General features: G+C 39.3%; 1 protein-coding gene across 1 annotated transcript in view; it reads left to right on the forward strand.

The window, feature by feature from the left end:
- F5 (coagulation factor V) overlaps window positions 1-17548 on the forward strand; it is a 34837-nt gene extending 17289 nt beyond the window's left edge. The window contains exons 13-25 of the mRNA XM_051780910.1: window positions 1342-3271; window positions 5176-5341; window positions 6538-6774; window positions 7269-7479; window positions 8502-8681; window positions 9751-9867; window positions 10317-10388; window positions 11427-11521; window positions 12795-12950; window positions 13785-13929; window positions 14087-14235; window positions 15045-15227; window positions 16003-17548. Coding sequence (XP_051636870.1) covers window positions 1342-3271; window positions 5176-5341; window positions 6538-6774; window positions 7269-7479; window positions 8502-8681; window positions 9751-9867; window positions 10317-10388; window positions 11427-11521; window positions 12795-12950; window positions 13785-13929; window positions 14087-14235; window positions 15045-15227; window positions 16003-16191 — 3830 coding nt within the window. The 3' untranslated portion in view covers window positions 16192-17548. The remainder of the gene's footprint in view (window positions 1-1341; window positions 3272-5175; window positions 5342-6537; window positions 6775-7268; window positions 7480-8501; window positions 8682-9750; window positions 9868-10316; window positions 10389-11426; window positions 11522-12794; window positions 12951-13784; window positions 13930-14086; window positions 14236-15044; window positions 15228-16002) is intronic.
- Window positions 17549-17778: the final 230 nt, after the last annotated feature.

The raw sequence follows: 17778 nt of genomic DNA on the forward strand, positions 1-17778 counted from the left end.
ACAGTAAAGTCTGCCTGGTTGAACGGGGTCACTGGTCTGTCGGATACATCTCAACATCTAACTAGGATTAACAGCATATCTTGAAAAATGGTTGCTAGAACCCATGTAGTACACACTTTAAGAATTACCTCCAAAAGGGCAGAGATTCTTCATCATTGAAGTTTGTGAGATTTTAGTGATCATCTAAAATCCCAGAAAGTTTAGGTATCCTTATCCCATTTAAAAGACCAATTTTTTTGTATATTTTATCTATTTAAATAATAAATTCTCCATGGTCTCAAAGCTTGTTTTCGGTGATCACACAGCATCAAGACCTTATAACTTAAAAATGTATGGTATGCTAAGTGCTTTTTATTGTTCAAGACTCAGGAATCATTAAAACTCCATTAGACTTCAGAGAAACCTCCCCAGTAGTAAGTTGTACTTTGCTTGATTTTGTTATGTGATCTATTCTTTCCATCTAGGACATGTTTTCTTTGATAAATTTGCTGCTGTTAGAAATCAGGAAAATTATGCAGGCCACTTTAAACTCTGATAAATAGAGGAAAAATTTTATGTGATCTCTTGAATAAAAAAGACTCTTTTACTCAAGGTCTCTTATTTCTGTCTATTCTGTCAATTCCAAAAGCAAATAGTATCAAGCAAAGAACTCGATTTGATGTTGTTTAGGGAAACAGATTGTATTTTCTTCTCTGCAGATCCTAGGTTCAAATAGAGAACAACTTCTGACTAGGTTTTGGAAGAATTATAAAACCTTTAAATTAATCTAAGATGCCTCAACTTGGCAGCTTAATGTTTTGTGTCAGATTGGAAATTCAAATTACTTTTTCTTTTTATACTTATTAAAGATTATCCTTTATGCATGCAAAAGCTTTTAAAACACTGCATGAGATGCTTCTCAGCATTGCCTCAGAATATATTTGTTCTGCTTAGAATGTTCTGTCTGTGTGGCAGTGCATACAACACTAAGGACAGGATAAAACTGAAACTTTATCTCAAGAGGTCCCAATCTCAGATGCTGATCTAAACGTAAGATCCTTTATTTTATTTCTTTCTTTCCATATCCATCTCTTTCATGGGTTATGTTTGGACTCAGGTCTTATATACAGCTCAATCTGTGGAGAAGAGTTCCATCTCTTAGGTGTATGTATTTATTTATATGTGCTCTTATTTATTTACATTTATTAATTATTTTTCATTGCAATGAGAGGTCATGAAAATCCCAGATGAAAATTAGCATTCTGCTATAGCAGGTGCTGTAGAAACAAACACAACCACTTGCCTTGGCCACTTACATGATAGACAATGTCCACTCTCATAACACTTTTATTTCCATTGCAGGTACTTGGCTTTTAGCATCCTGGGGTACCTCAGAGATGAGTTACGGCATGCGGCTGAGGTTCAGAGATGCCAGATGTGAATATGAGGAAGATTACACGTTTGATGTTGTGGATTTCACTCACATCAAGACTGAAAAAAAGGCTGTTTCTGCCTCAGTTGAGGAAGATGTGCAAGAAGAAGAGGAAGATCCAGAGGACTTGGATTATCAGGAATACCTGGCTTCTCTTTACGCCATCCGAAGCTCAAGGAAGCCAGCAGATGATGAAGAAAAAGAAAACCTTACAGCACTAGCCTGGGATCAGTATGAAGGCACTGATGCCACGAGTTCTGAGGTGGCAGCTGGCTCCGGTCTGACAGCTATAAATAGTAGTGAATCAACACACAACTCTAAATTCTTAGAAACTCATATCACTCCTCTTCCCCTAATCAAGGCTGAAACATTCCAGTCAAATCACACATCAATCGCAGCAGAAGAGGCTTTATTTTTAGCTACCACAAGTGATGAAACGACTGACTTGGTGTTTGAGAATAGAAGCCAAAGCAATTATGAAATAGCTCACGGTGACATGTCTGCAGGTGAACACTTGCTGAGCAATGGGGAAGGCCCAATGAATGTTGCAGAAGAGCTTCCAGCTGGTGGAAAGGACAGTAAATTTTTTTCAGAAGAACATCAAGTGGAAACCACAGAAAGAGGAAATTATAACATTAACAGGAAAAGACGAAGCTCATTGGCCATGAAGTTTTACTCTGTCCAAAAAATGAATGCCCTTCTAAATCACGTACGAAATAAAAATGTCTCATTTTCTGACAAGACTAGTGCACTTCCTTCTGTGAATCACATAGAGAACACCTCCAATATAGCCATGGTGGGATCTGCCCAGTTTCTGAATGATTATAGTGATGAACTGGTAGAGGAGGAAAACAAGATGGAAAATGCTGTGCATGCAGTTAACTTGACACTTGCTTTGGACCTCATAGCAGGAGATGAGTCTAATGCATCCAACCTTTATGAACCCAGAATATCTAAAGATCAACTAGCAGATGCTTTATCTTTAGATCATATTTTAGGTGATACAAGCCCTAATTCCAGCCCTGCAGTAGTGAAGAACTTAGAAGCATCACTGCCCAGAGTAGGGAAGTATTCATCTAAAATGACTAGTGAGGAATGGAATTTGGTGTCTGCAAAGAGTAATCTGGGAGAAGAGGCAAGTTTAGATAAATCTGTTGGCAGTAAGTTAAATCATCATGGCAGAAATGGTACAGCATTCATAAATAAGGAGGATATGAAGAAGTATCAAGAGTTCTCACATCTAGTGGGGGAAAACCAGAAAGGGAGCCACATGCACCCAACTCAGAAAGGAAAGGAAGAAAACAAGAATGATACTTTAAGTACGTCTGGAACCTCCATCAAGATCCGAAGGAAAAAGAAGGAAGATCCAAAAATGATCCACTCGCTGGGCCCAAGGAGTAAAAACTCCCAAACAGTCACCAATTCTTTGGCAGGGATGTTTCCGGGTGAGACCAACCACACAGCACTGCCATGCTGCACTAACACCACTAACACCACAGGGGCACCCAGTGAGGCCAACCATGCAATGGATCTGAGTAGAACCAGGCACAGAGAGCTGCAAAATTCCGCACTCACCCCGCGGCAGCTTAGGCCATCGATCACAATTGGGCTTCCCAAAGAAAATGGAGACTACGAGATTCTCACGGGAGAATCTGACAGGGAGGAAACATCAGGTGTTGAATACGAGTACCATTATGTGAATGTGGATGACCCATACATGACAGACCCCAAGCTGAATATCAACGAGCACCGTAACCCAGAGAACATTGCCGAGCATTACCTGCGCAGCAGAGGGAATGAGAGGAGATACTATATTGCAGCTGAAGAGGTCTGCTGGAACTATGCAGGATATAAACAAAGGTTTGGCTAAATTGCTTGTTTTCGTTTTGCACGCCATCCTGACACACACTAGCAGAATGTTGATTCACATGCTGATAAACTTAAAAGCATCTGTAATGTGCCATGTGATTTCCAATGTTTCAGTGGCGGTATCATAAGAATTTTTCATGGGAGGCTTGGACCCCCTAGAAATGTGATAGATATTATTATAATCAAGAGCATAGCTAAGAACATAGCTAAGAACTCTTCTTCTATTGTTTGTTTGTTTGGGGGTTTTGTTTTTTGTTTTCTTAACCCCCTTTTATAGACTCATTAGAATCACTCTTTAATACAGAAGTTAAAAAATTCACTGTAAGAGGGAAACTTGCAGTTAGTTTTGTTATACTTGAATGACCTGTTTTAGTTCCAACTCGAATTGTTGGTACCTGTGCTAGAGACAGGACAGAGACCTCCTTGAGCAAAGTCTTTCCAGGAATTCAGCGGACTAACTGATGTGATATAGACAGGATGAGCTTATAGGCAGGATGAATCACAGTTTCTTGCACTAGCAGGAAATGGTTCTAGTGTCTCAGTTCTCTGTTGTAAAACGGGATAAAGCACTTTAGAGCTTCACAAGACTGCAGTATTGAAAAGTATATGAAATCTGCAAAGTGATTAACCACCCGGGTGTAAAATAAAAGCAAAGCTGCATGAATTATTACATTGTTGTTCCTGCTGTTTAGAGAAATCAGAAGGTGACTGGATCACAAACCCTATTGTTGAGGGGTCTTCTTATATTTTGACAGGGAAGACTGACCACTATGCCGCAGTGAAGAATATATGTGACTTGAGAAAAACACTGTACTAAAAATTTACTATCTTAGTTCATACAAGTTAGGATCAGTGCTCACCCTACAAGGCATAGAATTCCTTGTCACTTTTCAACAAAATCCTAAGTCTTGTGACCCTTGAAATAAACAAGACCAAAACTGCCACAACTTTGAATTTTTATCAAAAGTAGATAAAACAGGAGCAAGAAAATTTTCATTATACAAAATTAATCTCCAAACATATATTATTTCTCAAATTGTATTTCCATTTTATTTGATGGATATTTTCCCTCCACTTTCCTGCCTCATCTCAGTCTGTATAAATGGCACTTGCAAAAGTACCACAGACAGTTTCTTTGGGCATTTGCAAAATAAGGAAAATGTTATACTTAGAGCTCTGTATAGATCTCTCCAGTGAGGTTCATCTTCAGCTGGTGTGAGGTACATAGTTCCAGTGAATTTAGCAGAGCCCATGGCATATATTTTCTCAGTATGTTGAAGAGAAGGTACATCTGTGAGACAGTAGGATATAGGTGGTATGCTCACTACACTGAGCTCAGCTCTCATTCACATTAAGGCTCTTGGTATAAAAGGAAAATTAGAGCTCAGTGGATTTTCAGAGACTAGTTGGAGTCTTTCAGTGGTAGCTGACCAAACTGTTGAAGGATCTCATACAACTGTAGAGCTAGAATTGCTTAAACATTGCAAGTCATGATTTGCAGAATCATCTGACACTTATTTCATGGAATCATAGAGTCATTTAGGTTGGAAAGAAACCTCTAAGATCATAATAGAGTCCAACCTTTAACCCAGCATTGCCAAGCCCACCACTAAACTCTGTCCAATAAGTGTCACATCTGCATGTGTTTTAAATACCTCCAGGGCTAGTGACTCAACCACTTTCCTGGGCAGCCTGTTCCAGGGCTCGACAATTTTACCTTTTGGTAAAGAAATTTTTCCTAGTATCCAATCTAAACCTCCCTTGGCACAACTTGAGGCCATTTGAGTGTTTATTCTTTATATTCTAAAATGTTCCTACATATTGGTTCTCGGGTTTCATCAAAGCTATTATTTCTGTTTCACTGTGTGGGTTTTTAATTGAGGATTTCCTTTCAGTCCAATGATGAGTGACAAAACCTGTAAAGATGGCACCAGATATAAGGTGATTTTCCAAAGCTATACAGACAGTACCTTTACGACTCTTCAGGATGGAGATGAATACACAGAACACCTTGGCATCCTGGGGCCAGTTATCCGAGCTGAAGTGGATGACGTTATCCTAGTAAGTCAATGTTTTGAATGTGTGTGCAGGATAAGATTCTTATGGTAGTCTTAGAATGTGACATGGAATAGATCTAAAAAAACAACAGATTTTTAAAAGATAATGATAGGGAAACAGTTTTCCAAGCTAGAAATTGCACTGTGGACTTACAAGCACTCTGATGTGTTTCTTTAAAAACATCCTTTTTCTCTTCTATCCACAGTAAATTAAATTCTGTTTTTCTTTCTTATGTTTCCCAACATTAAATACTGACTTATCAGTCAAATGTAAAATGATATTTAGGTTTAACGTTAATGAAAAATGAGTTTTCTAAACTCAGATTGCACTGGAAATATTACTTTTTATATGTAAAGAGAACTTCTTAATTTTTTTAAAGAACTTAGTAATTTTGTGTTCAAGATTAATATAAACTTTTTTGAAAAATATATAATTTCCTCTAAAACCTTTGCTGTAAATGGGTTGGATAGTTCTAGTACAATCAACGAGGATGAGAGATACTGTATCCCCGGTGATACAGTGCAGTAGGAAGCACATTCCTATAAAAAGTCCCCTCTCTACTTCTTCATCCAGTCTTCCAACACATAGGGATGGACTTAGATAGGGAGAGTAGATCTCACTGCTTTCTGCTTATTTCAGTAGGAGTAGTGTGCAACAGGAGCACACTGAGCTACATTTAAAACATGAGTAAGAAAAGAAAAAGGCTTTTATAGCTTGGGAGTGTCATTCTCTAGGGAGAGGTAAATATATAATCTGCCTACCCTGGTGCTTGTATGGGACAAGTGTGAAGCACTGATTTCAGTGAGAATGATACATACAGAGCCTAGAGTTACCAATTTGTGCCTTTCTTTAGCACAACTGCAGCAAAGCATAAGAGGTAGGAACTCCCTGCCTCCCTGCTTGCAGTAACTAAACCGTTCCAGGTATGAGGGGCAGCAGTAAAAGTCCTAGGAGCCTAGACTCAGTGGAAGACAGGGAACTAGACTTGTGCTTTCTGATTTTTCATTATCTACCTACATCAAGATGGTGACTCAGCATGGAAATGTCAGAAGCTATCCCTGCCAGCTTTTCCATGTACAACATAGCCTGTAATCATTATACAAATCTAGACCTTGGTTTGAGGATGTGGGAATGTATTTTGTGGGGACTTTGTTTTAGGCCTGAATTTGCTGAATAGTATCTATTTTATTTTTTTTTAGGTTCATTTTAAGAATCTGGCATCCAGACCATATTCCCTCCATGCTCATGGGCTTCTCTATGAAAAGTCCTCTGAGGGAAGCATTTATGATGACGAATCTACTGCTTGGTTTAAGGAAGATGATGAAGTCCAACCAAATAACAGCTACATATATGTATGGTATGCAAACAGGCGATCGGGACCTGTGCAGTCAGGAGCAACTTGTCGGTCATGGATCTACTACTCGGATTTAAATATGGTAAGGAAATCAAAATAGAAGTGGTAGTGTTGCTGGGGTTGATCACAGAATAACAGAAGCATTTATGTTGGAAGTGATCACTAGAGATCATCTAGTCCACTCCCACAATTCAAGCAGGGTCGGTTACACTAGGTTGTCCAGGATTGTGTCCAGTCGGGTTTTGAATATCTCCAGATGATGTTACTTTATGGCTGTAGAAATGCAAGATGCAGAACACGTCTTTGGATAGCTGTCCTTTCTTTTGGGCTTGATGTTCGCATCTGACATTTAATCTCTTACACTCAGCTAAAGCAGGACATAAGCTGTTGAGGAATTCAAATTGGGGAACTCTGGTAGACTGAGCAGGGGACAGTAAAAATACAAGGCAACAGCAATTCTGGAGTCTGCTTTAGATTTTTAGGGTCTGATGCAATCCTGCAGAATGCTATGTGATTTTTTACACATTTTGGGAAATCCACTTCTACATCTAATGTGGATGTATTATTACCTTTTAGGAGAAAGATATTCACTCTGGTTTGATTGGGCCGATACTGATCTGTCAAAAAGGAACCTTCAGCAAATCAAACAGCAGCGGGACATCTACCCGAGACTTTTTCTTGCTTTTTATGGTCTTCGATGAAGAGAAAAGCTGGTACTTCGACAAACATGCTAGAAGGCCTTGTAGTGAGAAGACACAAGGAATGCAGCAATGCCACAAATTTTATGGTACTTATTTCCTTTTTCCAGTTATTCAGTTTTTTGGGGTAGAGAGAAAGATGCTGGGGGAGATGTCTCAGCTCTCAGTCCTCTTCAACGTGCGTAAATCCTACACGTTAATTATGTGAATGGTTTTTTGTCGTTATCCATTGTACCCATAATCGTCAGGCTTAGCAATGTAAAGGTTAGCAATGACTGAAAATTTTCTATTAAAATGAAGAAAGGACATATTGGACTGAAACTTTCAATAGGAAGCTTCTTTCTTCCACTTACATACATCTACCCCCATATTAAAATTAAAAAAAAAAATAAGAAAAAAGAAACGAAAAAGCCTCCTCTTTTCAGAAGCTAATACCCTGACAACATTTTGCAAGAAATTTTTAAAAATATTGTAATAATTTGACAAATTGGCTAGTTCTATTGAGGAATTCGAAGCAGCTGTAGAACAACCCTTAATATACCTCTCTGTGGCTATAGAGATTTTAGTGCTGTAGAGTTAAGTGAGTGGCTGAATGTTCAAAGGTAACACTTTTTCCTCTGTGAAATAATGGTCAGTAGTGAAACTCTATGTTTACATCTTTGGAAAGCTGATGCTTGTGTGCTGTGAGTGACCATGTTTTAAAAGGACATGTTGACAAGTGGAATTTGCCTTTTGAAAATGTGGTCTGTAAAATCAATTATTAACCAAAGAGGTCAGTTGTATCTGTATGCCTGTATGCAAGCTGGAGAACGTGTTTTGGAAAGTTGTCCTTTTGGACCTGATATTCCCATTTGACATTTAATTCTCTTTGTTCTCCTGGCTGCCATGTGTTGCTAGCAAACTTAGCTCAAATCCTCTGAAGAGGTCACTGGATTTTCTGAATTAATATACATAGACTGTAAAGTGTGTTGCACTTTGAATAGGAGAAAAGGTGCCTTTTTTCTCAAATGCATTACTTCATTAAATATTTCACTAATTTTAATAATTCCATTCTAGCACTTTGAGACCTGTTTTGTGAGCAGTTTTCCTTACTAACAATTTTTTTTTTCAGCCATTAATGGAATTACCCACAATTTGCAAGGCTTGAGGATGTACGAAGGTGAACGGGTCCGATGGCATTTGCTGAACATGGGTGGTCCAAAAGACATTCATGTTGTTCATTTTCATGGTCAGACTTTCATAGAACAGGGAGAGCCAGAGCATCAGCTTGGTACATACACACTCCTTCCAGGTAAGTATCAGAGCAGAGCAAGTTCTGTGGAGTGACCAGGGCAATCTGTCCTCATCATACCAATGTCAAGGTCTCCTTATGGTGAGAGCTTTTTTTGTAGTGTCAAGGTGTGTGATACAGAACAGAAAGAACAAATGTGAGCCATAGGAGAATTCTTATGTCCAGGGAGAAAAGAAATAGGCTAAAAGTATTCGTTAGGCTACAGGATATATTCCTTTGCCCCATCGCTGTCAGCAGTGCAAGTCTGCAATAACAGCATTTATGAAGCCTGTATTGCCAGCAACAAGAAGTTTAAAAAAAAAGAAGACAACAAGGAAATTAAAAAAAAACAAGATTGGAATAATAGGACTTTGGCTTAGTAAACATTTGGTAGTTTATTCACTACTTTATTTCATTATTTTTTAAGGTGGTGCTTTTCACTATGAAATCTACATATTTTTGTTTAAATGGGAACTAGAACTGTCATGTCTGCAGTAACTAGGAATATAGGAAAAGCAATGGAGGCATGTACTGTGCTTTCTAAAGAGTGCAGCAAGCAGCCAAAACAGTATCTGCTTCCTGCTCAATCCTTGGCACTCCTGGGTCATACAGAAAGTGAGGGGAAGGCCTATAGATCTGGTTCTCCCCCATCTACTTTTGGCTTCTTTTCATCTATCCTTTATGTCACTTGAACAACCCACTGGGGCAACAGGAATGAGAACTATAACCAGCACCACAGAATTAACATCTCTGCATTATGTAATAAACTTGATAGTGCTGTTCATTACACAGCTCAGCACTGTAGTTAGTATGTAGATATATCTGACAGGCATCCAAGGTTTTGTACTTTGCAACAGCAGCAAAGGTTGGGTTTTGATCTGATCATTCAATTCTAATCTCAGTCTCCAGCTAGAACTTCCTCACTAAGAAAAGAAATCACTGAGATGGTGGTAGTTTTTGCTCTCTCTGTGATGTGTGTTTAAATTTTCTGAATTAAGTCGTAGCATGGTCTTTGGTTTAACATTCAGCCTCACTTACATCAACCTTGTAATATAATGTTTCTGATACATTTCTCTTCCTTTTTTTTAAGGTTCATTTAGAACAATTGAAATGAAGCCACAGAGGCCTGGCTGGTGGCTTTTAGACACTGAAGTGGGGGAATATCAGCAAGCAGGAATGCAGACATCCTATTTGGTTATAGAGAAAGGTACTGAACTAAGGTGTTTTTTGGCTGGAGGAGTCAAGCTATGGAGTCTTCTCTACCCTTTCAGGATCACTGAAAATAAATTTGGGAGATTTTTCTGCAAAAAAATATAGGAGATTACCTGTGCATTCAGAGAGAGGGTGGAGTGGTTACTGTAAATTTCTTCTCAAAGAAAAAATTTTTAGCTTCTAGCAATACTAGCTTTGAATTATTTAGCATGCTAGCTTTACTCCTTTAGTGTACTGGCTTTGAATTCAAGGTTTCCCCACAGTGACCAGTGGATTAATCTGTTGAGAGAAATTGCAGACCTTAACTTGGACTTCTATGGGAAGGGAGTGGTGTCATAGTATTACTAAGAATTGTTCTGAGTGATGTTGTCTTTGATTTCACCAGAATATATACTGGTATATCACTCATTTTCTTTAACAACAAACTTACTATGCTCTCTTTAGAGTGCAGGATTCCAATGGGTCTGGCAAGTGGAGTTATACTCGATTCACAGATTGAAGCTTCAGATCACATAGGTGAGTTAATACTTGAAAAGGTCCTTCCATGCTCCTAAATATCTCCAGAAAAGTGTAGTTCCATATTTTTTCAGCATCTCATGATATTTCTTACAAGATCAGTTCAGCAGTGAATCAGCTGTCAGGTTAAAAATCTCTCCAATGCTGGAAGCAGAGACTGTGAGCTGTATTAGGTAGCCATCATCGTTGTGTTTTAACAGTGTCACAGGTCTGCCATCAGTATCACAGGCTTGAGAGTCCTGTGGGTTCCCTGCTTGAAAATGAACACCAAGCATTCAAAAAGCTTTTGAGATTTGTATGTGAGGTGAGATGTGAAGGGACAAGTACATCTGTTATGAAGGATTTGGGAACCCTGGCATCCAGAGCAATCACAGAGTCTTTAATTTATCAAGTTCGCCCATGGTATAAAAGTGGGATCATTTGGTAGAGAAGTTGTTAGAATTTTACACGGACAGTGTCAAATCAGGATGTACAGGTTACACACACATGCAGGAACACACATCCTTTCCCTTGAAATAACAAATAAACTATTTACTTTGTAAAACTTAATTTTCTGTGGGTTTGGTTTTCTTTCTTTGTTTCCTGACAAAGTCTTATGAAGGCTTGAAAGCTGTTTTGTCTATGTATTCTATACCAGTTGTTAACATGGAAACCTTGTTATGCAGAGGGGAACTGTCTTCCATGAATGTAGAGCACATCTTGTGTCTGATCCTGCTGGTAGCCAAAACTTGTTTAGCAAACTCTAGACCCTGATTCCAAATCAGCAGACAGTATATTGCATAAAAAGCTGCTATTTTAAAAGTCATTCTGCCAGCTATAAAGCTTTGCATGGTAACAGCTGATTTTCAGTGGCTGACCATATCCAAATTATCCTAGATTATGATTTGAATCTCTTGATGCTGGGTTGGTGGGGGTTTTTTTCCCCAAGACAGATTGGGGGTTAAAAATGAAGCACTCAAGATCAGTAGCTAGTTACAGCCTTCTTTTTTCTTCAGTGCTTCTCTTAAATTTCTTACTTTGTTCATATTTTCTGTCTAGACTTTTGGGAACCTAAATTAGCCCGATTAGACAATTCTGGAACATACAATGCTTGGAGTACTATAATGAAGGAAGAAAAACTCTCTTGGATCCAGGTATGGTTGGTACAACATGTGCTTGACCATCACTGAGCTTTGATTTTCCAAGAGTTTATTTTAGAAGGTCATGCTGCTCTTGCTGTCACTGAGAAAACTGCTGGGGAAAACTGAGAAGGTGTTACAAGTTGGTGCTGTGGTGATGTCATATCTGTCCATCTCTCTGCAGTAACACAGTCTCTGCTGCTGTTGAGGCCCATTGACTGGACAGTTACCCTCACAATTTATATTGTAACCATTTTGTAGGCAAACAGTCATTCTTTCTACTACTCTTTTTTTGCTCTCTGCCTACCTAGCGATACATATTTATATGTATGTGTTTGTTGAGTGATCATTTAAAGTGTAATATTCTCAAGCATTGCTTCAAATAGTTTTTTTGTTGGTTTGTGTGCTTCTATGTCCTTGGCTTCACAGGGAAATAAGTTTATAATTATGACTTCAAGCAATATATCATTTCTTCCAACCCGGTGACTTTTGCACCAGATAGCCAATTTGCACCCAAATTTAGGGAGAATAGTTGATTTCTTACGAGTCTCATTAAAATTGGCAGTTGGGAGAAAAGGAAGACTCAAGCTAGTGTTTTCAGTGTAAGTTCAGCAGGTGGCTGTTGTGTTTGTCTTGCTACTAAATTACGTGATTCAAGTAGGGGGAGAAGGTTGGGAGATCTGATGCAGAACTGGAAATAACATTGGGAGGAGAAAGAATTAGATAGCAGGCCATGGTAATTAGCAGCTGAGGTTACTGCAGACATGTGGAGACATATCCCAAAGAATGAGTTTCACTACTGATAGGAACATCTTGCTGATTTGTTTTTATGTGCTAAGTGCTTGGATATGATATGAGCTGGAATGGTGGCTTTTCAGCACTTCAGAATGTCATATGCCTTTTCACAGCCTACATATCCAAAAAGTAGAAGTGGCTTATGAAAGTGTGAACCTTTAATTTCTCTGTGCTCTTTTTCCTATCTGTAAAACGGGGTTAGTGGAATTCTGCCTACCCAGACATGCAGATAATTTTGAGATGCCTTTGTAGTGCTGTGCTGAACCCTGTAAAATGGCCTCTGAAATTAAATGCGCACATGAATAAATACACAAATGAAATGAGAGTGAGACAGCATTAACTTGGACTCTGGCACCTGGTTGTTGCTCCTTTTGAGAATGTTAGTATTGTGGGTGTTAAAAGGCAAGGCTCAAAGCTATTGTGTAAATGTCGAAGAGTGATACGGATTTTGCTGTGCATTATTGACTTTATAAATGCTGTTTGCTGTTTCTAGGTGGACTTTCAAAGACAAGTTTTGTTAACTGGGATACAGACACAGGGAGCCAAGCAGTTTTTAAGGTCCTTGTACATCCAGAAGTTTTTTCTTGTTTACAGCAAAGACAAACGGACCTGGAACACCTTCAAAGGAGACAGCTCACCAGTACAAAAGGTCTGTCCGTGCCACAGGGGTTGCAACAACCTTGTGGCATCACTGGATGATGCAGTGAGGTGACAGTTTTGTTTTATGTTAAGAGACAGTGGAAAAAATTATGGCCTTCAGAGACTTACTAATACAGCTTGGGGCTCCAAGCATTTACCAAACTAATAAAATTCAGACCAGAAGACAAATTGTAAGCTGAAGAACCACCTAGACTGGGGCTTGGATTGGCCCTGAGACCTGAACTGTATAGAGTCTGGCTTTCTCACAAGCATCTCTCCCTCCTTTTATTTCCTAAGCCTGTGTCAGGTTTTTTAAAGCAAGTAGGAAGCTGAACTAAAAATCAGGCCCTACCTCATTTGGGATTAGATCCTCCTTCTTGTCCCTCCCTGTCTCTGTCCCAACAGTTGAATGCTGAGCTATCTGAATTGCCTGCAGAAGGCAATTGGTACAATTGGTTGTACCCTGAAAGAGGTTCATCTTATGCCCAGCTGCTCCTGCCCTACCTATCACCAGCTCCCTTCAGTTTACCCTGAGGTTTCTATGGTACAACTCCCAAATTGAAAACCTCTCGTCTTTTACCTCTCCTTTTGTCTCTTTGCTCATGTCTTCTTACAGACTTATATAGAAATGGGTTGTTTATTTAAACTGAGGCCTTCAGATGCTTCCAAATATGCTAAGATGGGACCATGAGATATTTCAAGTTGCCCTGCAGCACAGCGTGGTCCATCACTGTGGGTGGGGCTAATGGCATAAAAAAGACTATATTTGTAACAGAGCAGGCTTTCAGCATCCAAGCTTCTGTCTGCATTAAATTAACTATATGTGGATTTTTTTTTTTTACAGATTTTTGAAGGTAATTCCAATGCCTATGAGGTGAAAGAGAACATCATCGATCCCCCTATTATTGCCAGGTACATCAGACTCTACCCCACCGAGGTCTACAACAGGCCTACTCTTCGCATGGAGCTTCTGGGCTGTGAAGTAGATGGTAAGAAGGAGTCACGTGCTGGCGCTTCCATTCTTACAAATTTTTTACCTAATCGTTTAAATGAAGCTAAAACTGTGGGTGTTCTCAATTCCAACATTGTTGCTTAGGTTGTGGTTACTTGGATGTACTGAGGATAACATGGTGCTTCTCTCAACAGGTTGCTCTTTGCCACTTGGAATGGAAAATGGAGAGATCAAAAATAGCCAGATAACAGCCTCATCTGCTAAGACATCCTGGTTTAACACATGGGACCCTTCACTTGCTCGTCTCAATCAGAAAGGAAAGATGAATGCCTGGCGAGCCAAGGTAACAAGTGAAAAGCAGGGATGGCAACAGGACAGGTAGTTAATAAATTTGTGCTGCTGTGTGACCATTGCACCTACTGCTCACTGTGTCCAGTGCCAAGCGTGACAGGGTTACTTCACAGCCATCCTTTGGGAAGAAGCCCATTCACCTCTTCCAGTAGAAAACTTGTTGAACTTCTGGCAGCAACATTGAAATCATATTTTGAGAGATGGATGGTGTGCTCTGGGCCACAGGCTTCAGCATTTCCAAGCAGGAATAGCCTGTTTAATATCAGGAGATGAGTGCAACTTGAATATTCATTTCAAAGGGGTTAAAAAAACCTTTCCTGGGGTTGGCTTATAAGCAGTGCAGTGGATCTGGGGGTAGATCACCTTATAAGCAGTGCAGGGGATCTGGGGGTAGATGACCTTCGGCAAGGCATGGGAGCTTCTGTGTCTTCGAAATGGAGCTGCATTTCTTCACGAAACACCTTGAAATTTGCTGGAAGCTGCTGTTCTGTATAAGCATTTGGTGTTAGTGTTATGTGTAACGTTTTAATACTGGAGGTAAATCTGTGTTGTTTTTGTTATATATTCGAAATTAATGTGGAAATCTTAAGACTGCAAGTATCCCTCCTGCAGAGATGAAGTCAATTGTATGGTTCACCAAGAATGCTTGTGACTTGCCTCAGCTTTACTCTTCTGCACTTCTTTGATACAGTTTTGATGCACTTTGATGCAGTTTTAACTATTTTTAAACAAGATTTTTCACTTAAGCAAATACAGACAGAGACATGTTTTCTAATATACAAACTTCTTTATCAATTATAGTTTAACAACAACCAACAGTGGCTGCAAATTGATCTCCTCACAGTTAAGAAGATAACTGCTATTGCCACCCAGGGGGTCACGTCCATGTCTACTGAAAACTTTGTGAAAACCTATGTTATCCTATACAGCGACGAAGGCTCAGAGTGGAAATCCTACACAGAAGGTTCAAGCTCAGTGGCAAAGGTATCATTCTCAGCTCAGGCCACTGTATCATTGCTTGGGTTTAGATGCTGAACAGTGTCAAGGCTCAAAGCCAGAATGCTCAGACAAATTGATATTCTCACAGGACTTTATCTGTAGTAACCCCAGCTCCCCAGCATTTTAATGTCACAATATCCATCTGACTTTAGTCATTGTAATTAACAATAATAGAAGGAAAGAATGCCATATCTGTAGAGAAGGCAGTCAACATGATAAAAGGAGCTGACACTGTTTGTAAAGGAGGACATTTAATTTGAATGCACAAGGGCATTTAATTTGAATGAACAATGCGGGGCCTCTTTTCTATTTCTGCTTGATTTTATAAGGTCAAGTAATGTTAGTGAGCAGTATTCCTGTAACAGAGCTGGGGAAGTTCAGGTACCCACAGGGCAGACACAGTACTTTATATTTTTGCCTATGTCACCTCACACCAACCTAACCTGAGAGGGCTATTGGCAGAGGTAAAATAAGGAAAGTTTGGCTTTTTGGGTCCATTAGAAATTAGAATGGCAAATTTTGTGGTGTGGGTGGAAATGAGGCTATTTTTGTTCATTCAGACTCAAATCTTGCTGATCTGAACTACTTTTGACCCAGCATGTTAGGAAGAGACTGGATGTGTCTTCTGTAAAATCAGAAATGAGCCAGTCCATCTATCCTCAATGGATAATACAACAGCTTGGAAACATTTAAAAAAAAAAAACCACAGGGTTTTTTCAAGCGCTGCCTTTCAACTAACTGTGTGTTTATGTATTTGCAGGTTTTCTTGGGTAATGAAAACAGCAACGGGCACGTCAAGCATTTCTTTAACCCCCCCATCCTGTCCAGGTTTATCCGCATTGTTCCAAGAACGTGGTATCGTGGCATTGCCCTTCGGGTAGAACTCTATGGCTGTGATTTTGGTGGGGGTCTGGCTGTGAAAAGGACTGGCGAGTCTGGGAGCTCTTAACCTTTCAGCAGTCGTCACGCAGAACATGTTTTTTGAAAAACCCTTAAAACAGTCATGCATAGTAGTTTGAATGTTACATCATCAAAGAACCTTGATGTTTTGCCAGCGGGAATTGAAAGAGATTTCTCTGGTAGATGTTTCATTCCTACAAACACACACTTTAGAAAACAGCTTCTTTTCTCTGGGAAGAAATAAAGGTCCCTTCTGATTTGTATTATCACTTCTTCATTCTGACCAGTACTCTATCTTACTTTTTACTTAATATCAAGTTCTAGATCTAGGAATGGAGACTTTGACCTTAATCTTGAGCCCTGATTATGTCCATTTGATAATGCTTTTGCAGCACAGAGGAGGAATAGAAAGCTATATCAGGTGGATGTTCTCCATACATAGGGCTGAGAGGGAAAACCAGTGCTTATCTGGAGCTGTGGTGCTGCATTCCAGCAATGCCTTGGTAAGAAATGATTGTAGGGGTGTTCTCACCTCCACATGTCTGTCATCTACGCTGTGACAACAGTAGAGCACATCTCAGCATTTGAGTCATGTCCAAACCTCTTCTCAGAGAATGTGGATTCACGTTATTGATTTGGTTCTTGCATACCCAGCACACCTGAAATGCTGTGGATTTCACATAATTCATCTTCAGTGCCCTGGCAAGGGGAGGGAGAATCAGCAGTATCTTTCCATCCCAGAAATGAGAACAGAAGTGATTTAACCTTGCGGGTCATGGAACAGCAATGATAGGACCAAAGTGAGAATCCAGAGCTCCTGACACTCAGCCCCAGACCATGGGGAGGAGGGGCTCCCTTGATTAGGAAAGCTTTGAGAACTGTAGCTGTTCAGTGACAGTACAACCTGGGGATGGCAGAGGAGGATCGGATGAAACTGGGTAATAGAAACATCTTCACCTTCTCTTACACTTTAACAGTGTTTTCACTCCTGTGCATAGAGCTTACATGGATTTTTCCCAGGATGGCTAAATCTGGTGAAAGTAGATACACAGTCCATGAACTCATTATTCCAGAGTTCTAGCTAAGCTTTCAGTCATGTTTTGGGATTCTGTTCTGTAAATTGTTTAACTGCAGCATTTCACTTATCACACACTAGGTAGCATTCAGCAGGGTGGATTTTTCAAAGTAGTTTGTCTTTGAACCTTGGATGGTGTTATCCAAGTTATTTCAGTAGTTTTTCAATTCTTTGTCTCATAGACCAGGCATTTCAAAGAGAAGATTTAGAATGTGAGTGAAAAGAGTGTAAAAACTAAACAAATATTTTCTTTTTTTTCTTTTTTTTATACTGCGTTACAAACTGTTGTCATTTTCCACTGGAAAATAAAGATAATATTGTAGCATGAAAAGCATCAACATTTTATTTTGTATATTAGCCTTGACAGTAGTAGATCTTTGGCAATATTTAGTGAAATATTGCATCATGGAAGTAAAATTTTCAGCTTGATGGGAATTTTCAGTGCTAATTAGAATTAATTTCGAACAGTGAAATTGTATGAATAATTGCTTCTTCTTAAAAGATCAGTTTCTAAATATTTTGTAATAGTGCTTAATTTATATTTGTTGCCATGAAATTGCA

Source organism: Manacus candei, unplaced genomic scaffold (genome assembly GCF_025592945.1).
Source record: "Manacus candei isolate 608988 ecotype Guabito, Panama unplaced genomic scaffold, ASM2559294v1 h1tg000014l, whole genome shotgun sequence".
NCBI classification, from domain to species: domain Eukaryota; kingdom Metazoa; phylum Chordata; class Aves; order Passeriformes; family Pipridae; genus Manacus; species Manacus candei.